This window comes from Pelophylax lessonae, assembly GCF_965119305.1.
Source record: "Pelophylax lessonae genome assembly, chromosome: 3".
Classification (NCBI taxonomy): domain Eukaryota; kingdom Metazoa; phylum Chordata; class Amphibia; order Anura; family Ranidae; genus Pelophylax; species Pelophylax lessonae.
The window spans coordinates 143,935,675-143,958,907 of NC_138770.1; the positions used below are offsets into that span (position 1 = coordinate 143,935,675).

At 44.7% G+C, this 23,233-nt stretch overlaps 1 protein-coding gene across 1 annotated transcript in view; it reads left to right on the forward strand.

Annotated features, from left to right (window-relative positions):
* Positions 1 to 23,233, forward strand: part of NOL10 (nucleolar protein 10) — a 156,913-nt gene that overhangs the window by 58,113 nt on the left and 75,567 nt on the right. The window contains exons 14-17 of the mRNA XM_082249167.1: positions 1,147 to 1,273; positions 7,666 to 7,745; positions 7,853 to 7,951; positions 16,082 to 16,168. Of these exons, the coding sequence (XP_082105293.1) occupies positions 1,147 to 1,273; positions 7,666 to 7,745; positions 7,853 to 7,951; positions 16,082 to 16,168 (393 nt within the window). The remainder of the gene's footprint in view (positions 1 to 1,146; positions 1,274 to 7,665; positions 7,746 to 7,852; positions 7,952 to 16,081; positions 16,169 to 23,233) is intronic.

Genomic DNA, 23,233 nt, shown 5'->3' on the forward strand with positions numbered 1-23,233 from the left:
CTGCAGTTAGAGCCTGGCAAAGCATCAGAAAGGATGTCTTTGGTAATGTCCATGGGTTCCAGACTTCAAGCAGTCATTGCCAGTAAAGGATTCTTAACAAAATGTATTTATTTATGATTATATTCATTTGTCCAATTACATTTGAGCCCCTGAAAATCAGGGTCTGTGTATACAAAGCCTGCACTTCAAATTCATTTGGATTGTTTCGTTTTAATTTTATTCTGGTGGCATACAGAGACAAAAGTATGAAAGTTGTGCCTGTGTCCAAATATAAATGGACCTAACTGTATCTACCTTTTTAGAACCACTTTAAGTGAAAGGTTTATGACATTTTAGTTGAGTAGACTCTACTGGTTCCTTTAAGCTCACTTTAGCAGATGTCTCATTGTTTTCCTGTCTTTCACGGTGTCTTGTCAACATCCACAAGTGATCAGTAGTCGGGTATTTTTGTCTTCTATCTGAATGGGCTCGGCGCAGATGTGTTTAGGTGAGTTTAGAAGGAAATAGGTCAATGTGTTAATGACTCCGCACAGCTTGTGTCTAGCTCAGAATGGAAACATGTGCATCCTATGCCAGACCAAACATGTTCAAGGGGATTAACAGGTATTAGTAAGTCAGACCCAACGTCAGGAAATCCTAGTGATTTCCTCCTGCAGCCTTTCAAGAAGACTCACATTGAGCCTTCTATAAATGCATTGACCTAATGTCTTTACTAATCACTGACAGAGGAACTGTGTAAACAGAGTGCGCTGTAATTTGTTTTTAAAATGAAATATTCCAGGACCCCAGTGCTAGATCAATGACTACATCCCTGCAGTCTCCTCCAATTTGTACTGTCCGTATTTGTGTAAACACCTCCACAGATAACTGATTCATCCCTTGCCATTTATCTGAACTACTCTTGTCCTGGCACTCTAATGATAGCAATGTTCCAGCTACAATCCTCCAGTATTGGAACAAATACTTGCATTGTCCTTGTTTTTAGAAGAGATTAGTCTCTCATGTGAGGTCTTTATGTCTTAATAATACAGCTTGTGTACTGTACGGGTGAGGCTGGTAGAATTATATTATTGGATGATTTACTAGTGACCGTGACTCTGTTTTCTGTGTGAACATTTTTAACTCCATGCGTTTTTGTGGTTGCAGGCCCTGGGCCCTGCTCCGAAGTGGTGTTCATTCTTGGATAACCTCACCGAAGAGCTGGAAGAAAACCCTGAGACAACCGTGTATGACGATTACAAATTTGTTACTAAAAAGGATCTGGATGACCTTGGTGAGTAACATCAAGGCAACTTAGGGCCAACTCCGGGCAAATAAAACAAGTATCCCTTTGCAGTGGGGCTGTGCTTGATTTTTAAAACAAAATGATCGGGGTTCCACAGGGTAGAGCCCCTGAAAGAAAGTTGCAAGTAAAGCTCAACAAGTTTCTTTTAGGGCTCTACCCTGTGGAACCCCGATCATTTTGTTTTAGTACCTATCCCAGTTGCTAAAGCTCCCGGTCACAATTGACCGTACGGAAACCACATTACTAGGAAGTACCATTTCCAACTTGATTGGACTATTATATGGTTGTAGGATCCCAAGAAACTGCTTTTATTATTTTTGATATATCTGTGCTTAATTTTGCCTAGGGGAAAATAAAATAAGACCTACTTGCCCATTCCTCCTTGCAGCTAGACCAATCGCAGCAGGCCTGCACCCCCACGCTCCACCCGTCTAGAGTTATGCCTCGTACACACGATAAGATAATCGTACAAAAAAAAATCGCTTTTGAATTGATCGCACGGTAATCTGATCGTTGGTACACAGCTTTCGACAGCTGATCATGACATTTCGTCCAACAAAACCTGAAGGGACAAACACGAAAACTTTTATTGTACGATAGCCTAGCGAACGACAATCGTTTGAGCAGCCAAATCCTCCGGTGCTTAAGTGGTTAAAGACCAGGGCCTATTTTGCGATCCAGCACTGCGTGACTTTAACGTACAATTGCGTGGTCGTGCGACTCTGTACCCAAATGAAATTGACGTCCTTTTTTTCCCACAAACAGAGCTTTCTTTTGGTGCTATTTGATCACCTGTGTGATTTTTACTTTTTGCGCTATAAACAAAAAAAGAGCGAAAATTTTGAAAAAACAATATTTTTCACATTTTTTTTTTTATATGAAATTCCCCCCAAAAAATGTAAAAATCAACATTTTTTTAACATTTTAGGCCAATTTGTTTTCTGCTACATATTTTTGATAAAAAAATCGCAATAAGCGTATTTTGAGTGGTTTGCGCAAAAGTTATTGCGTTTACTAACTACGGGAAAGATTTGTCTTTTTTTTTTTTTTTTTTACAAGTAATGGCGGCGATCTGCGATTTTTATTTTTGTGTATCATTGTGGCGGACAGATCGGACCCTTGACTGACATTTTTGACACTTTTGGGAGTACCAGTGACATTACTACAGTAATCAGTGCTATACATATGCACTGTTACTGTAAAAATTACACTGGCAGGGAAGGGGTTAGCTTTATTAAAATGCAGGGGTTAAATGTGTCCCTAGGGGCGTGTTTCTAACTGTAAAGGGGCGTGGCTTGTAATGTAACCACAGACACATACGATCCTACATAGCAGGACCTTATGATCTCTGCTGTTACACCAGGGAGAATGACAAGCGGCTTTGTTTACATTAGCCACCTGCCTTTCTCCCTCTCCACCGGGAGATCGCGAGTGACCGGCGGACATTGGAGCCGCCGGTCACACGCGCGGGGATGCAGGGGAACGAGCGGGGGCGGGAGCGCGCCTCCGGCGTCACGCGCTCGCCCCCTTCAGGCTCCTGGGCTAGCGACATAGTACTACGTCACTTTGCCCAGGAGGGGCTGACTGCTGCAGTAAATATACTGTGGGCGGTCGGCAAGTGGTTAATCCGTGCATTATGTGTCCGCTAAAAATCGATAGACAAAGACCACGCATGATCAGAAACACAAAAATCACCCAGAAAAGGCCCGGCTGCCATTGTTTTTGTTTTGCACTATCCGATACGGAGCTATACAACCAGGAAGCTTTTCTGAAATCGTATGAAAAAAATCATACTTTAAGTTGAATTTGATACTAGCATCATGCAACAAAATGCGAATGATAAGTTGTCCGATTATCTGATCGTCTGTATGAGGCATAAGAGAAGCTCCAGGCTCCTTCAGAAAAAATGAAAGGTCAGCAGCTACAAATACTGTAGTTGCTGACTTTTAATATGTGGACACTTACCTGTCAAGGAATCCAGCGGTGTCTTCACTCCAGCCGATTTTTCCATCATTTCCACCCCCCCCCCCCTGAAAGGTGCCAAATGTGGCACTGGAAGGGGGGAGGAGTCAGAGAAGCGGAGCTTCCCCTTATGAGTTGAGCTTCGTTCTAATTTTGATGTCAAATTTCGATTTAGGTTTGTTGTAGTCTTTTGACTAAAATACCATTTTAGTTTTAGTTGTATTTTAGTCATCTGAATTGTTTTTATTTTAGTCAACTACAATCTCTATTAGATTTTGGTCAATTAAAATGTACTGGAGATTTTAGTTGACTAAAATACAACTAAAACAATTCAGATGATGAATTGTAATGCATTATTTAAAGTATTTCTCTAGAATTTCCAAACTCCATATACGCTCCTGGAGTAAAATGTTATTTTGGTAATAAGGTTTGAACGTTCACCGCAGACACAGATTTACCCTTGTGGACTGGACTCGGGAAATGGATAAACATGTAAAGTTTAAGGCTACGTTCACATGTAGGCGTTTTTCAGATCTAAGGACCAGCTGAAAAAACGACCAACAAGACAAATCCTATTTATTTCAATGGCCCCTGTTCACATTTGAGCGTTCCCGACGCCTTGAGCAAAATGCCCAATACTCCAAAAAGTACATGAGCTTCTTTTTGGGCAGGTTACAGGTGTTTTTGCTCCATAGACTTCAATGCAAATGCTGGAAAGGTGATATAGAGCGTTTTACAGGCGTTTTGTAGCTGCTGATCTGCTCAAACAGCATCTCTCCACCCCTTGTCACACCTCTGCTTTAGCACATGTTCTGCAAAATGGAGGACAGCACTTTACTTTTGGAAGCTGAAGGCTTCATTGCACTAGTGAGGACATATCCATGTGTGTGCGATGAAAAAAATGTGCATTACAAGAATCATGTATATGATTCATGTGTATTGGAAGAATTTGTCCTCATGCACACGAAGGTCATCCTACATTGCCCAGAACTGGCCACGCTGTCGCTGATTAGCGATCACAGGATGGACCCAATATTGTCGATCCCTTTCTTCCTCCAGTATCAGAAGTGCAACTGATGCACAATACAGAAATCTGTATCTGTCGGCCATTTTAAAGACAAAAAGCAGGAGAGTACACAGTAACACAACCTGACACAGACACCAAACACCACCACAAAATCCTGAGGTCAAGAGGTCCCCTTTTTATGCAAATGTAAAAAAACACACTGCTTTTCATTGGTTACCTAAACTCGTACGACTACACAAAAAATCCTGTAAAAAACGCCTGCCTGGAAAACTCCTGAAAAATGCCTATAAAATAGCAACACCTAGATGTGAATGTAGCCTAAGAAATAGAATTATGCTCAACACAATGCCTCTCAAAATATTGAGAAAACATGGATGAACACATCACATTTTACTTCTAATTTTTCCGAGTAGGCTAGGACAGCCTATCATAGAGAGTTTCCTTATACTGGTGATATAACATATTGGTTGCTCTGGAATTACTTGAATTATTTTTGTTTATTACCTAATATTTTTTAAAAACTTGATGGTAATGAATCAAATGCATTGATGCTGTTATTTATTTTTTTGGCGTGTTTTGTTGCCTTTTGAGGTAATTTGATCTTTGTTTTGACTTTTTCTTCTTGTCTTTTATTGTTTACTTGTCATAAATCTTTTTAAAAAGAAAATCTGAATTAAAAAAGTACAACTGCTTCTCCCCTCCCTTAGAAAAAACAAGCAATTAACCCTTCCAGTGCAAACACAACCCCACTGCAATAAGATATTTTTTTATAGTATTTCCCCGAAGTTGGGCTTTAATGAAAATATCAGCTGACCCATTTATGCCTTTAGCTCCTGTGCTCGGAGCATGAACCCTTACCAATTCAACAAATTAAAAAACAATCTGTAGTATCATGCTTCTGGAAGTGTTTGTTAGCACTGCTGAACTCGAGAAATTCATTTTTCCTATTTGCTCCCTTTTTGGTCTTTTAAGTGCTGGTTCACACTTGTGCGGTTTGCGAAGATCGCATGTAATTCAGAGCGCACTGCTCCTAATTACATGCGATCTCATGTGCGGTGCGAGTTCAGCCATACACTTTGTATGGCTGAATTTGCACCACATCCGCAACAAACACGCACATGAGGCTTTTTTTGAGCCGCAGTTGAATCGGATCGCATTGTGGTACACACTAGTGCGATTCAATTCTGTGCAAACTTGCAAACTGCCAGAGGTGCGGATGCGATGCGGGAACAAGCTGCATATTTACAGCGTTCCCGCATCGCACAAGTGTGAACCGGCACTAAATGAGAGGTGTTCCGTTTAAAAAAAAACAAAAATAAATACCTGTGATTCATGGCAGAAATTCCATGTTTGAATGTGCCCTGTGCACACTTCTGTGTAATCTCAAGGAGTCCTACGACCCCTTCTAGTTCTTCTGTTGGACTACATGATAATTGGCATCTATATTGTAGAGCAGAGGAGAGGGATTCAGAAGTTCAACAAAAACAGTTGGGCAGAGCTGATCCCAGTCCTCAAAAATATTCTGTGTTGTCCTCCCACAACAGGACTTGGGCTACCTTTTACCTGCATACACTTGATTTCTCGGCAAGCATCATCTGATTTTTCTGGCTGGAAGATAAGGTACATGAGAATAGCGGCAGCCGCTCAGCCTGTACAAAGTAATGACAGGCTGACCACAGCCATTGCCGTTCATATGTAGCTGCACACCAAGTGGTGACCTGCACTTAGGGATGGCTGTCAGAGGCTGGACACAGTCAGCTGTTATTCACACACACCTTCACATCCAGGCATAAGGATCTTGCGATTCTTACTGCTGGAATCTAGTGTTATGCGGGTAAACACCTGTAATGAAGTATGTCTTAGGAGATGAGAAGATTTATGGCACATCAACAGGTATACGTTTGTACTTGCAGGGTATTTAACCGTTTGCCAAGCGCATAACTTGCATATACGGCAGCAAGGCGGTTCTGTTACGTGGGATCCTGTACTTAGTATGTGATCCTGCACTTCCGGGTCTGGGTCTGATTATACACAGCGGGAGCTGACCTGCGGGTACCACATAATCTGTCCGCTGACACCTGTCAATCATTAGGCAGATCGCCATTCTATCAGTAGGGAAGGCATGGATCCTGTGTTTCCGCAAAGCAGGAACATGGATCAGTGCCTTCCCCAAGTAAAACCACCTCTCACATAGTGCACAAACACTGGCTAGGCACACAATTAACCCTTTGATTGCCCCTGCTGTTAACCCCTTACTACACAGTGTCATTAGTACAGTGACATTGCATATTTTTAGCACTGATCACTGTATTAGTGTCACTGGTTCCCAAAAAGTGTCAGTGTCCAATTCGCCCGCCGCAGTCCTGCTCTAAGTCGCTGATCGCTTTACTAGTAAAAATAAATATAAATTCCATAAGTATGTCCCATAGTTTTTTGATGCTATAACCTTTGTGGAAACCAACCCATATATGCTTATTGGGATTTTTTTTTTTTTTTTTTACGAAAAACATGTAGCGGAATTCATATTGGCCAAAATGGATGAAGAAATTTGATTTTTTTTTTCCATTTTTTTTTATTGGATAATTTTTATAGCAGAAAATAAAAGAATGTATTTTTTTTTTCCAAAATTGTCCCTTTTTTTTTTGTTTATAGCACAAAAATAAAAAAAAACGAACAGGTGATCAAATACCACCAAAAGAAAGCTCTATTTGTTGGGAAAAAAACCCTACATTTTATATGGGCACAACGTCACACGACCGTGCAATTGTCAGTTACAGGAGGTGTATTGCATGTGTTTTTTAATTCTTTGCCCATACGTACATTTTGATAGCGTTTTACTTTGGGATGTCTTTATCATTTTAATAGATTACAGGATTTTCAGACACCCAGCCAGATGACAGAGCAGACAGACATGTCCCAGTAGTTCAGTCTGGGGTTTTACACTGGTCTTTCACCTTTTATTGAGGAGTTATGATTCACACTTACCTCCTCCTTCCCCACAGGCTTTTTATTTGCTTTCAGCAGCCATTCACATTTCACAAACTCATTTTAGCTCACATTCCATTGCTACATGACAACCAACTTGTATTTGGTACATCATTACTAACATTCTAGACAAAAATAAAATGACCCTTAGAAGTCCCAGCATAACAACTGATATAGAGCAAGAAATACACAAGAAAACTTCTATTACGGAATGCGATCTTGGCCTCGATAGTTTGATTTATTCCCAATGGAAAATGAAATGTTTGTTATAGGTTACTGCTGTACTTTTTTTCTTTCCATCCTTTTTTACGCTGCTTGTTTTTTGGCACAATATGTAAGTGGTAGTATATTGTAATCCATCAGACTTGTGACTCTTACTAGCCATGTTTTATTGTTCACTGACCAGGTCTCGCACATCTGATTGGGTCTCCCTTGCTCCGAGCTTATATGCACGGCTACTTTATAGATATACGGTTGTATCACAAGGTAATGCAGTTTTTTGTTTTTTAAACGTTATATTTATGATCTATAAAGAGAGCTAAATTTGGCGTCCAGAATTGCATTGTTAGATTTATATTTGTATTTGTATTTAGGTGAAAGTAATGGTGAATCCATTTGCCTATGAAGACTACAGAAGGGATAAAATCAGGCAGAAGATAGAGGAAACCCGGGCACAGCGTGTGCAGATCAAGGTGAGTAAAGCATATACTCTGTGCTTGGCCACTAGCATTTAGTTATCTCTCGGGTGCTACAGATGGAGGACGGTTGTCTGTAAGTTACCAGCTAGGATAGTGAATAATGTGATGAGAAAGCATGCTAATACTGGTAAATCCTAGTGACCCAAGGATTTAGTCCCTTTCGGTTTTGGTGTGGTGTTTACAAGCCATTAAGTTTGACCAAATGCTTTACAATCTCAAACGGATGTTTTTGAGGTCAGCAGAGAGATTTGGGATCTCTCTGTAAAGAGTACCTGTCATTGACCATGATATGACAAGGGATCAAAGGATGTTTTTCATCCCTTGTGAAAGTAAAAAAAAAATTAGGGGACAGTGCAAAAAAAGTTTTAAATTAAATAAATAGTAATAGAAAAGTTCTTTGTGTGCTCCCATCCCCCCGTGTTCATGCACAAATACACGTATATTAAAAATATGTCCCACACACGTATATTAAAAGTGATCACAACACACTTGTGAGATATTATATTACTGCAAACGTCTCAGTAAACACACATACAAATGCATTACGGTACTTATTGGTACAATTGTTTGCCAAAACATAAAAGATGAGGTTGCGTTGAGTAAATGGATATCAAACAGGTCAAACCTCAAAATTGTATGTGCCTGTGAAACGATAGGTTCCCTTTATTTCCCATGGGCGAGGTTTTAAAAGCCCCTACAGGTCATCAGTTTAGAATAAACATGAATAATGGGCTTAGACCTATTGCTGTCACTCCAGCGTGCACATCCATATGTAAGGTTTAAAGCAATGCTTAGGCCCCCAACATTTTTGTTCATTTACGTTTTATGCATTTATGTTCATACTTGTTTATGTGGTGGGGGGGGGGGGGTTGTAAAGTCTTATGGTTTTTCACCTTTATGCATTCTGTGCATTAAGGTTTTTCACCTTCTGTGCTGCAGCTGCCGCACTCAGCCCCCCCCCCTTTTTTTCTACCTGAACCCTATTGCTTTAACGGCAAGCATGAGCCCAGCTCCAGCCGCTATTTTGGACCCCCGTTGAATAGATTGAGAGCAGCAGGCAGCCATTGGCTTCCGCTGCTGTTGATCAAATCTAGTGACCCGTGGGTGGGGCCTGGTCCTGCTGTCTGTGTCGATGGCGCAGCAGTGGGACTCATGAGCGTGCCCGCATGGAAAGCGTCTCTCTCCGTGGGGGCACCTGATGAAGAGGAGGAGCCAGGAACGCCACCGGGAACCCCAGAAAAGGAGGATTGGGGCTGCTCTGTGCAAAACCCTTGCACAGAGCAGGTAAGTAGGACATGTTTGTTATTTTTAAGAAAAAACAAAAACAAACCTTTAGGCCCCATGCACACGGGGCGTTAGAAAAAACGTACGTCAAAGTTAGTTCTGACGCCGGAAAAAGCAGCTGTAAAAACGTGCTTTCAGTAGCTTTTTCCATTGGCGTTATTGCACGTTTTGCCACGTTGCTTTTAGCAGCGTTTTTTTTTCTTCCATTCAAAATCAATGGTTCCCTATGGGAGCCTATTGATTTGAATGGAGGTCGCACCGCAACACCGCAAGTCGGATCCGACTTGCGGGGCGACTTGCGCTGTGAGAATCTTGAGGGGGAACTCCACGCCAAAATGGGAAAAAAACGGCGTGGGGGTCCCCCCCCAGGGTTCCAAACCAGGCCCTTCGGGTCTGTTATGGAATTTGAGGGTAGCCCCATGCCGAAAAAACGGCATGGGGTCCCCCCCAAAATCCATACCAAACCCTTATCCGAGCATGCAGCCCGGCAGGCCAGGAAAGGGGAGGGGACGAGCGAGCGGCCCCACCCCCCCTGGACCACACCAGGCCACATGCCCTCAACATGGGGGGGTGTTGGTGCTTTGGGGCAGGGGGAGCTCTGCACCCCCCACCTCAAAGCACCTTGCCCCCATGTTGATGAGGACAAGGGCCTCATCCCCACAACCCTGGCCGGTGGTTGTGGGGGTCTGCGGGCAGGGGGCTCATCGGAATCTGGAAGCCCCCTTTAACAAGGGGGCACCCCAGATCCCGGACCCCCTCCCTATGTGAATGGGTATGGGGTACACTGTACCCCTACCCATTCACCCCATAAAAGGCAGTGTATGGAAATAACGACAAGAGACGTTTTGGAAAGTTTATTAAAAATCTTCATCCGACTCTTCTTGTCTTCTCCTCTCCGGGGTCTTCTCCGGGGTCTTCTCCGGGGTCTTCTGCTCTTTTGCTGTCCGCCCTTCTTGTCTTCTCCTCTCCGGGGTCTTCTCCGGGGTCTTCTGCTCTTTTGCTGTCCGCCCTTCTTGTCTTCTCCTCTCCGGGGTCTTCTGCTCTTTTGCTGTCCCCCTCTTCTTGTGTTCTTGTCTCCGGGGTCTTCTGCTGTCCCCTCTTCTGCTGTCCTCTCTTCTTTTCTTCTCCTCTCCGGTCTTCTGCTGTCGGCTGTCGGCTGTCTTCTTCCTCCGGTCCTCCTCCGACGACGTCTCCGCTGATTATGCCTATCTCCGGTCTCTTCAGCTTATTATTAGGGGCGTGGCCCCGATGACGTCATCTGGAGACCCCGCCCCCTCATGTCACAGATGACGTCATATGTGACATGAGGGGGCGGGGCCTCCAGATGGTCATCGGGGCCACGCCCCTAATGGCTATATAATAAGCTGAAGAGACCGGAGATAGGCATAATCAGCGGAGACGTCGTCGGAGGAGGACCGGAGGAAGAAGACAGCCGACAGCCGACAGCAAAAGAGCAGAAGACCGGAGAGGAGAAGAAAAGAGAGGACAGCAGAAGAGGGGACAGCAGAAGACCCCGGAGAGAAGAACACAAGAAGAGGGGGACAGCAAAAGAGCAGAAGACCCCGGAGAGGAGAAGACAAGAAGGGCGGACAGCAAAAGAGCAGAAGACCCCGGAGAAGACCCCGGAGAGGAGAAGACAAGAAGAGTCGGATGAAGATTTTTAATAAACTTTCCAAAACGTCTCTTGTCGTTATTTCCATACACTGCCTTTTATGGGGTGAATGGGTAGGGGTACAGTGTACCCCATACCCATTCACATAGGGAGGGGGTCCGGGATCTGGGGTGCCCCCTTGTTAAAGGGGGCTTCCAGATTCCGATGAGCCCCCTGCCCGCAGACCCCCACAACCACCGGCCAGGGTTGTGGGGATGAGGCCCTTGTCCTCATCAACATGGGGGCAAGGTGCTTTGAGGTGGGGGGTGCAGAGCTCCCCCTGCCCCAAAGCACCAACACCCCCCCATGTTGAGGGCATGTGGCCTGGTGTGGTCCAGGGGGGGTGGGGCCGCTCGCTCGTCCCCTCCCCTTTCCTGGCCTGCCGGGCTGCATGCTCGGTTAAGGGTCTGGTATGGATTTTGGGGGGGACCCCATGCCGTTTTTTCGGCATGGGGCTACCGTCAAATTCCATAACAGACCCAAAGGGCCTGGTTTGGAACCCTGGGGGGGACCCCACGCCGTTTTTTTCCCATTTTGGCGTGGCGTTCCCCCTCAAGATTCCCACAGCACAAGTCACCCCGCAAGTCGGATCCGACTTGCGGTGTTGCGGTGCGACCTCCATTCAAATCAATAGGATCCCATAGGGAACCATTGATTTTGAATGGAAGAAAAAAAAAACGTATAACGTGGCTTAACGCACGTTAAGCAACGTTATAGCAAAGTTATTCAGCTTTTAGCAGCGTCAGGCGTTTTTAACGCTGTAACGCTGGTCCTCAGAACGCGCAGGTGGTGGGTTCTTGTTGCAGCCTAAAAACGTCTAAGCCACTTACAGCTCAAAAACGTCTGAGTGTGCATGAGGCCATAGAATAACATGGAGGGGCGTTTTTAGGCTGCAAAAAGAAAACGCCTGACGCTGCTTACAGCGGCGTTAAAAACGTCCCGTGTGCATGGGGCCTAACAATCACTTTAAACATTTTTTACACATTATTTTATATTTAACTAAACTCATTATTTCATCACATAGAGGACAAAAAGTTCACTATGTGATGCATTTTTGGTTCTCAAAGTGGAATTGCACCCTAACACTAAAATCGCTACATCTATAGGCATCCATGATCTAACACTAACCTATCTAGCCCTGTAAAAAAAAAAACCATATAAGTACCTTTTCTGAAGCTGATCTGGTCCAGTCCCCAGCGGCAGAAGTTCTGCAGAGGAGACAGCCGACAATGACTGTGACATGAATGTGAAGTGACGTCACCCATAGAATTACTATGGGGCTTCTGTTGTTGGCTGCCTCTCCTGCACCCGCCTACACAGCGAAGCTGCTGCTGACAGCTCAGCGTCGGACCGGATTTGTTTCAAAAAAGGTATTTATACTGATTTCTTCTTTACAGGGCTAGATAGGTTAGTGTTAGATCGTGAATGGCTGTAGATGTAGCGATTTTAGTGCTAGGGTAGACTTATACATCAGGAGTCTAAAATAATCCCTGATGTCTCACCTGTCCAATGAACCAATTTCAGTGCAGAGCCATTTTGGCTGAGGAAAGTGACACAGGGACCAGAAAGTAACATTTTACACGTCGCTTCCTGGTCAGTAAAGGGAAGGAGAGATGAGCAAACGGACATTTACTGGTCTGCCTCCCATCTACACGGTGTAACCCGGCCTCCCAATCCTGGGTCCACCGATGGGCGTGTGAAGTTCGGAATAGATGGGGGGAAATCTGCAGTAACGGGGGTGTATGGAAGCGATTCAGCAGCTGCACAGCCAATTGGGAATTCGTGTGTAAAAACCCCATTTCTCTTTTGTTCATTTATGAACACAGCTCCTGATCTTCTTAACCATTGGGGTTTACTGCCCCCTACAGGAGTAGGACATTAGGCAGAAAAAAAAGTCTGGCTACGCCCATGGGCAGTCCCAGGGGTGTCTCTCTGCTATAGCTACCCCGTTTTTGGTATAGTTTTTGGCTACTCAGTCGGCGTAGCCAGACTTTTTTTCTGCCTAGTGTCCTCCTCCTGTAGGGGGCAGTATAACCATGTGGTTAAGATGATCAGGAGCGGTGTCTGTCAATGAACGAAAGAGAAATGGATTTTACGGTAAGTCAAAAATCCCATTACTACATACGTTTGTGGCAGTAAAAGGGTTTATGCTAGTGACAGACCGCTGCATATGTGTCATTTTATATTTTGCCCATAAAATATACTTTTAATTAGGGATGCACCGAAATGAAATTCTTGGCCGAAGCCGAATAATAATGAAATGTTTGGCCGAAGGCCGAATACCGAACGCGGTGTTTCGCATTTTTTCCATTTATTTTGCCAATTTTTTGTCCTCTCTCTTGTCCTCTCGTGTGTCTCTCTCTTGTCCTCTCACTCTCTCTCTCTTGTCCTCTCATGTCTCTCTCTCTCTCTCTCTCTTGTCCTCTCATGTCTCTCTCTCTCTCTCCCTAAATGTTACTGTAGGGAATGGGATTCAGTGCACACTGCAGCCTTGTACCATAGGGTTAATGTTAGTGACACTGTAGGGATTGGGAAGGATGCTGGGAATGGAAATCAGGAAGCATGCAGGCAGCCTTGTAAATTTTAATTGCAGATACAGGGCACTGGGCAGGTCAGGGTTAATGTGGTAACATCAATTACTCAGTGACAGTCAATCAGTGTCAGTGTGGACTCGATCAGATTATAGTGACAGTCTCTCATAGTGGTGGTAGTAGGAGGCTTGAGTTTGACTAGTAGGAGCCTGGAAAGGAGCACAGCCGCATACATACATTACTCACTCGTGCACTGCAGCCCGCCCCACACATTCAGTGAGTCTTACTCTCCTCCCTAGTTTTTTCAATGGCACATTCAGGAAGCCAATCACGCCGTGAGTAGTGGCACAGCGGAACCAATCAGGTGTGCAGGCACGCGTGATTGGTTCGCTGTGCAGCTAATCACGGCGTGATTGGCTTCCTGAATGTGCCATTGAAAAAACTAGGGAGGAGAGTAAGACTCACTGAATGTGTGGGGCGGGCTGCAGTGCACGAGTGAGTAATGGATGTATGCTCACCGCTGAAGTGTCCCGGCTTCACGGAAGTCTGTGAGTCGTCCTCCGAGTCCCTTCCCCCTGTAAATATCGTGACCTCGGCGATATGAATATCGCCTACGGCCACAGAACGATAGTCGATATATCGACTATCGTTCAGCCCTATTGTTCGGCACAAAATTATTCGGCCTTTTGACTTATTCGGCCGAATACCGAAAGTGCCATTTTTTCTATTTTCGGCCGAATAATGTTCGGCCGCCGAATATTCGGTGCATCCCTACTTTTAATTGTCAGATTAACATGAAATTGCTTTTTTTCCCCCCTTATTTTGGATAGAGTGGGGAAGGTGAAAACTTCCATTGCTGTTGGTGCCCCATTGGGGAGCTCTTCCTTACTTTCTAGTTATTGGTGGTTACTAGGAAAGGGGGAACTCTGGGGGACACAGAGTAATGAAAAGCTGGCAAATGTTTTAGGTAATTAAACCCAAGAACAAAAATGCTAAATATTGCAGCTTACCCATTCTTTAATGTGGTGGTTGCATTTTGTTTTCAGGCTAAGAACATTATAGGCAAATACAGAATATACCTGTTGATGTTGCCAGAAAAGCAGTGTCCTTGTCACTTCATTTAAGATGATCTAGAAGAACTAATGTTCTCTTTCTTGTGTAAACTACCAATCCAACATCCCCCATGTAATGGAGCCGAACAAAGACACATGTTTGAAGTCCAGCCTGTGTGACAACCATGGCTCCCTCCATGGATACAGTGGATGAGTGAGTGTAGCCACCCAGGGACAGGATTACCAGGTGCAAAAGGAAAAAAAAGCCTTCAAAAACGAATGCAGCCACCACATCTAGGGACATTTTTTTTTGTTTAAAAATGCTTAAATCCAATCCAAAAGTGAAAAACATGTAATTAGTGCTCCACTTTGTGTTAAGAGCTGGCTCCACTCAGAATTAATTAATGAGCTTTATGTGGTTGCTGGTTAGTGGAATCGCATGGTGACTTCTTGTAATTTAGGGGATCCCAGTGGTGAAATTCACTGAGTCCAGTTGCAGGAAAATAATACCCTTATGTATTAATGTATGTGTGGGGTACAGAGCATGCATTAATCAGACTTTACTAAGACTGGAACCAGCAGAATTTGGTGCAGTAGTGTTAAGCAACCAGTCAGCTTCTAGCTTTCATTTTCAAAGCTTAACGGAAATAGCTGAAGTTAGTAGCTGATTGGTTACCTTTGCACAGCTGTTTCAGTTTAATAATCCCCACCCACCCTCCCTCCAGGTTTTATATTTAGCCAGGTGGCCTCCCAGCTGCAATGACAGTGTAACAACGTACATATGTATCTATAGGAAAATAATGGACTGTTGAATTCAGTTTGTCACATACCTACACTGTGCACATCTCCCCCCACCCTTTATTGAAGTCCATTATAACAGATATAACAGTGGTGCATACCATCGTCCTTCTGTGGTGTGTACATGAATGTGTTCTTTAGGCCCCCCTCACACTTGTACGACCTGAAAGTCGTGCGACTTTGCCGTGCCTTGAAGCAATGCCTGTGTAATCTTGAGGTCTATGGACCTTAAGTCACATCAAAGTCAGACCAAAGTAGTACAGGAACTACTTTGAAGTCGCACAGATATGAATGGTACTCATTGGAAATCATGGCGTACAACTTGTCATGCAACTTTGCAGTCCCAAGTCGCAGAAGTGTAAATGGGGCCTTACTTGTAGTGCAGAGAAGGCACAAATGTGAAGCAGTGAGAAGGTCCTCACCTCTCTATTCTATTATACCTTCACATTCACGGCTTACAAGAGGCCTTTCTCTGGATCTGATTGTATCTGGCTTAGGGATGGAATTGCAACCCCCTGTATTGTAAATCTATAGGATATAGCATGAGAGTATTTGCTTTTGTCTAGAAGTTGTATGCTTCACCTCACTAGCTTTGAGCCAATGCTGCAAAAATCAACTTAGAGTGGTCTTGGCATTCAGAAATGTGTAAACATGTCAGTGGTGCTTCTGTTCTACCCTGGTGGATGCTGTTATCTGAGCAATTTGTGAGCAAAGATTTGGCAAAAAATAAAAAATAAATAAATAAAAGTCTTGATAAATCTGCCTCGTGCAGCTTTAGAGTCTGTGACATACGTACTTTCTTTCCTAGAAACTACCAAAGGTGAACAAGATGCTGGCTCTTAAATTATTAGAAGAAGATGAGGAGGAACGTCCATTGCAGAAGAAGAAACAGAAGGTAAGGGTTGCTGTTAATGGGTCAAGCAGAATTGGTCAGCAGTGTTGAGGCTCGGTTCACATTTATGCGATGCGGGAAGGCTGCGAATTCTTAGCCTGTTCCCGCATCGCACACGCACCCCCGGCAGTTCACACTGCCATATGCGATACGCTGGGGGTGTCAATGTAATCTTAACGACACCCCCAGTTTGATCGCATATCGCAGTGCGATCGTGCAGTTCGCACAGGAGCGGATCGCACAAGTGTGAACCGCTGTGCGATCCGATCCTGATGCGGCTGCAAAAATGCCTCCTGTGCGTGTTTGCTCCGGGTGCGATGCGAATTTAGCCATACAAAGTGTATGGCTAAACTCTCACCGCACAGCTGATCGCATGTAATGTCGGAGCAGTGCGCTCCGACATTACATGCGAACCCGGCACTCGCAGAAGTGTGAACCGGGGCTGAAGGCTAACTTCAACTTTTGCAACACGTTTTGTGTTACACCTGTATTTAGGATGTAACATGTTACGCTATCCCCCGCCACCCCCAGAATGGCCCTCTTCTCCTCAACAGCTGCTGTCAATTTTAGAATTGGTGAAGCCCCACACAGCCACATCATTAATTCATAAAGATCTGTGAATGATCCATTTGGCACTGCGACACACAGACTTGTAGTTTTCAATGGAATACGAGTGCGATAATTACCACATTTGTAGTTCATTGACACTTCCATCAGCTCAGTAGCTGAAAGCTCATACCTCCGTATGAATAGGGAGCTGGTGGAAGAGTCTGCAAGAGCCTGTACTTTACACCTGTGATCCACTGATCACAGGTACAATGCTTTGCAGGCTCCTGATAAAAACAAAATGCACATTTTGCTTCCTGCAAATATATGTGCGTTTTATTAATGTTTTTTAAATGTATAGTTCACCTTTTAAAGCGGATTTAATGTTGGTCCAAACGATTTCCTTCACTAAGGACTGCAATGGCTCTGAGCACTGTATGAACTGTTTTGTAGCTTCAGCTACACACAGTACACAGTGCTGGGTTCCGGCTGTGAGACAGACTTCCTGTAACACCTGGACCCTGGAACAAAATAAGTGTCGGTGTGCGTGGTGCTCGGCCATTTATAAGCAGCTTTTTACTCTGTAAATTAATACAAAGCTTCTTCTGATTGGCTGAGGCGGGATGATGACTTGTCCAATCTCCGTCTCGGCCAATCAGAGGAAGCTTTGTATTTATTCACAGAATACAAAGCTGCCTATGAATGGCTGAGCACCACTCAGACCTACTGTTTTGTCCCTGTTGTGAGATGGGAAGGCTTTGTCTCCCAGCCAGAACCCAGCACTGTGTGTAGCCCAGGTTACATGCAGTACATACAGTGCTTAGAGCCAGTGCAGCATTTCATGCAGGAAATAGTTCTTTTGGACCAGCTTGGTCCAAGCAAACTATTTAAAGTGACTGTAAACATGGAAATTAATGTTTAAGGAATTTAGGATGGACATGTAATGCTATGTTTTCCTGACCCTTGGTGTGAATGAGGTAGCTATAAGATACTACACTATTAGCTGCCCCTAACCCTGCTTGAACCTGAAAAGATTTCTTTGAATCCCTTATGCAACCCCCCCCCCCCCCATCTTCGGTTCAAGATAGATAGAATTGTGAACAGGTGATCTATAAAGTCTTTTGTCATCTTTCTCCTGGTCTCATGTTTGGGGGGAGTAGAATTTGAGGCAGCAACACTTCTCTGTGCCTGTAGTTTGGAGCCCACAACTTCAGAATTAATTATTATTATTAAGAATAAATAATAACTATTGCACAGGATTTCTTTTTTAAATCTCATATTGCCAAAATGATTGATTCTTATTTGAATGAACAGAGAAATTAAACCAGACCTTGCTTGACTGGGAGCCACCGACTCCCTGATTAACAGTGAAAGCCAGTAAAAAAAGAGAAATTGAAAGTAAAATGTAAACAATACTTTCTCTTAGAGGGGTGGGTGCTGTGTCTGTCGATGAACTCAGAGAAATGGATTTTATGGGTAAAAAATCCAATTTCTCTATCGTTCATCAACCAACGCAGCTCCATCTTCATTACTAGTAGGGCTATGCTCCTCTCATCAGGAATAGGCACTAGGCAGGCAAAAAGCTCAACCACACCTATGTGGGCTGTCCCTGCAGGCATAACCCCTCACACTCTATCATTATTCAGTTTGTTCTGCCTAGTGTTAGGAATAGTACCTAGCCCTGCTGGGACTTCGGTCTTAGCTGTAACAGGGAAAGTTTGTGATTTTTAAATTTTTCACTAGTTAGTTTCTGAGGACCAAGATCCAGAGGAACTACAAGCAACAGCCGGCTGTGGTTTTTGCACTGGATAATCTAGATCCTTAAGGTCTCCCAGCCTGGCCATCGAGCGTGAGTAGGTTATAGTCCAGAACTAGGCCTCGCCACGAAAGTGCCCCGATGGATGGGAACGAGCCTGCAAGTGGGACAGTCTCGCTGGGACGCACACGACCTGGATCACCCTGAGTCGCAGCTTCCCCTTGGCTGACAGCACCCCCATCCCGGGTGGGGGGTGATCTATCTCGGAGTGGCACCCACCTGGTACCATGGTATGGTGAGTAAATATTGCCCCCAAAAACCCTGAAGGTCTCGGGGCGGTCGTGGGCCCCTCCCTGGAATGGTCGGACCTTAGGGGTTCCCTGGCACCTCAGAGGACATATCTGGATACCCCTCGGCATTCTCCTACCCCCAGCCGGTTTTCACCTTGGGGGGGTAATAATGTGGTTGTTATGATGCCTTTTTCAGGATGGTGGATTGTCCTGTGTGGGTCCCTGGTCAGAGACTTTTGGATGGCTATTGTTTTGGGGGGTCCTGGAGACTGCATGGTGCACCATGGGGGCCACCATTTTGCTGGGGTTCATGACTTCTGTGTTCCCATTAAGATTGCATGGGCAGCCATTTTCTATTATTCCCCATTGAGAATGTAGGAGCGGCCATTTTCTTGACGTCCATGGGCTGGACAGGCATGCGGCATGGTGTTATACAGATAGAGGCTGATTTCTCTTCCTCTTCCTGTGCAGTTAGTTTCAGTTTTGTTTTTGCAGATCGTGCTGGCAGCTCTCATCTTGTCTGGTAACATTTTGTCTGGGGTTCTTTGGGGTTTTCCCTTTCTGCTCTGCTATTATTATATATATTATCAGGATTTGAGAGGCCACGCTGTGATGGTGGGACCGTGGTTCTCGCTGTCTTAAAGAGCTCTACCCGCAAAAATTGATTAAAGTAAAATGGAGTGCCAGGACAGAATTTCACCTGCAGACACCCCCCCCCCCCCAGGGAGAGACTGCGGGACCCTCAGATTCCCAGTCTAAGCCAGAGATTGCAGTTTTTTTTGCAGACTGTTAAAAGTAGATATGACCATTTCTGGTGCTGTCAGCCACAAATGCCCTCACCTTTATCAGCAGGGTCTTTGGACTCTCAGATAGATATGGTCGCCGTGGATGCAGACCACCTTGAGGGGTTGTTGTCTTTGCATTCCGACGGTGAAGAGGACCTGTCCTCATCAACCACAGCGCAGGATGGTGCATTGGTGGAAGCTCTGATAGTTTCTGTGCGGGAAACTCTAAAATGTGGCTGATGAACCTACAGCATCAGGTGCGCAGGTGTCTTTTGGCTCCCGCAAACCCCCTAAGTCAGGGAAAGTGTTTCCTTGCCCAGGATTGTTTCACTCCATTGTAGATGACCAATGATGGCGCATTAAGTGGTGCCTAAGCTTTTTGCATGCCGTTACCCCTTTGCAGAGGCAGTGTCCAATAGGTGGACTGTTCCATCAAAAGTCGATTCTCCAGTGGCCAGGTTGTATAAGGTGACTCTGGTACCGGTGGAAGAATCGGCAACTTTTCCGGATCCCGTGGACAGATGGGTGGAATTGTTGTCCCGCCATTTACAAGTGGTGGCAGGTCACATATTAAAAACTGTTTTTGTGAATGTTCTGGTAGCACAGACTGCTACTGAATGGGTGAAGTTACTTAAAAGTAACTTGGAAACTGCATGGCTCCCCCCCCCCCTGCAGTGTTGGAATTACTAGACCAGTTGGCTCAAGCTCTGGTATTCATGTGTGATACGTCCCTGGATTTAGCTCCGTTTGTGGCCAGGACGTCAGCAGTGGGGATTGCGATTAGGTGCTTGGTATGGCTGAAATGTTGGTCGGCTGACCAGGCCTCAAAGAAGGCTGTGGCTGAAAGGAGAGGCTGTTTGGATCCTCTCTGGCCTGGGCAGAAAACTTTGTTCCAGTCCTCTCTGCTGTACACATTCCAGGTGTGGAAAACTAGCAAGCGGATTACCTGAGTCGTCAGGTGTTGGATCAAGGGGAGTGGTCCTTGTACCCGGAGGTGTTTCATCTCCTGTGTGTTCGGTGAGGGACTCCGGAGGTCGATCTGTTTGCTTCTCACCTCAACAGGAAGGTTCAGAGGTCCGTAGCCATGTCTCGAGATCCTCTGGCCGACGCCACAGACACACTGGTGGCTCCTTGGGGTTGGTATCAGCTGATGTATGCATTTCCCCCATTAAAACTTCTGCAACGACTTCTGCGCAGGATAGAGGTGGAATGCATTCCGGTCATTCTAGTGGCTCCAGACTGGCTTCGCCAGTTTTGGTACATGGACCTAATAAGGCTGGTCACGAAAACTCCTTGGAGAATTCCTCTCAGGGAAGATCTGCTGTCTCAAGGTCCGATCTTCCATCCTGCCTTACAGTCGCTGGCTTTAAAGACATGGCTGTTGAAAGCCAGGTGTTGAAGGCTAGGGGTCTTTCTGACTCTGATTCCTACGCTCTTGAAGGCTAGGAAGTCGACTTCCAGGAAGATTTATCATCGTACGTGGAAGTCCTACATCTCATGGTGTGAATCGCTAAAGGTGCATCCTCGCTTGTTTTCTATAGCTATGATTTTGGCCTTTCCGCAGAAAGGAGTTGAACAGCGGTTGGCTTTGGGCACAATTAAAGGCCAAGTCTCGGCTTTGGCTATATAGTTTCAATACCCATTAGCTACGCATGCATTGATTCGTACTTTCATCCAGGGAGTGCGCCATATGGCTCCTCCGACATGATCTCCGCTAGCTCCGTGGGATCTCAATCTGGTATTATCTATTCTTCAAAAGCCGCCTTTTGAAAAAATCTGGGAGATTTTTCTGCCTTTGTTGTCTCAGAAGGTTGCCTTCTTGGTGGCTATACCTTCTGCTCGCAGAGTATCTGAATTGGTGGCGTTGTCCTGCCGATCACCTTAACTGGTGGTGCACAGAGATAAAGTGGTACTTCGTCCTAATCAGTCGTTTCTCCCTAAGGTGGTTTCTGATTTTCATTTGAATGAAGACATTGTGTTGCCTTCACTCTGTCCTAAGCCCACACATTCTAAGGAATATGCTTTGTATTCTTTGGATGTAGTTCCGGCAATCAAGCTTTATTTGGAGGCAACCGAATCTTTTCAGAAATCAGACTCTTTTTATCCTTTCTGATGAACCTCGCAAGGGATTGGCTGCGTCTGCTGCGACCATTTCCAGATGGATCAGGCGGACAGTGGTACAGGCTTATTCACTGAAGGGTCAGGTTTCTCCTTTCCCTGTGAAGGCGCATTCTACGAGAGCGCTGAGTGCCTCTTGGGCTTTTCGCCATCAGGTGTCAGTGCTGCAAGTTTGCAAGGCGGCAAGTTGGTCGTCTGTGCATACATTCACAAAAGTCTACAAAGTAGACGTGTTGGCATCCGTGGATGCTTCTTTTGGCTGCAAGGTTTTGCCGGCTGCAGTTTGAAAGAGAACTCCTTTTTTTTCTAAATGTTTTTCTCTTTGAGGGTGTTATTTTGTTCTTGGAGAGCTCCGGTTGTTCCTGGTTGAGCTCCATGTTTCTTGATTGGCTACGTTCAGCTTTTGGGGGACTTGCATTAGTTTTTTGCATTTGTTTTCCCACCCCTCATAAATATACTGCTTTGGGACATCCCTACTAGTAATGAAGATGGAGCTGCGTCTGTCGATGAACGATAGAGAAAACTGGATTTTTGTAAGAACTTACCGTAAAACTCTTTTCTCTGAAGTTCGACAGACGCAGCACCCCCCTCTACTTCTAAGTGTATGGGTTTTTTTTGTCTTCTACACACTGCTTGCAACTAAACTGATTAATGATAGCAGAGTGTGAGGGGTTATGCCTGCAGGGACAGCCCCCATAGGTGTGGTTAAGCTTTTTGCCTGCATAGTGCCTATTATTGATGTGAGGAGCATAACCCTACTAGTAATGAAGATGGAGCTGCGTCTGTCAATGAACTTCAGAGAAAAGGATTTTACGGTAAGTTCTTACAAAAATCTATTTTTTTCTTTCGTTTATCAACGGACACAGCGCTCCATAAATCATAACTACTGGGATGTCCAAAAGCAGTGCTAAAAGGAATACCTATAGCAGAGAGGGGGGTTATATACTAGCTGAGGACAGCCCATGGGCATAGCCAAGTGTTTTTTGTTCTGCCTAGTCCTACTCCTGGAGAAGGCGATATAACCCAGTAGTTGTGATTTATGGAGTACTGTGTCCGTTGATGAACTCGGAGAAATGGATTTTACAGTGAGTAAAAAAATCCCATTTTGCACTACACAATACCTGCAGGTTTGTCCTAGGTGAAGGTGACATTGAGACTCTTCGTAGGATTCTGGAACAGCTGAAGATCCTATAAAAATGTTCTACTGCACAGTGCTAGAGTGTCTTCTAATGGGATATGAGGTCCTCAGATTTGATTTCCCAGGTTCTCGTGGGGAGGCCTACTAACATTACTGGAGCGTACAAGAAATGGCTGGGGTCTATTTAGATTAATTCTATTTTTATTTTATTTTTCAAATTTAATGCCTTCCACTTGCCGATAATTTTGTGCAAAGTCCACCTAATTCCTTTGTTCATTCAACAATAGCCATTTTTTTTTAGAATTGGAACAGCAAGGAATGACATGGAATGACAACGTGAGAACTAAGACTCTCAAACCGTCCCATGAAACAGTTATAACAATTATTCTCTGCGTTTTCATGAAAGGTCCACCATAACTAAACAGCACATGGGAA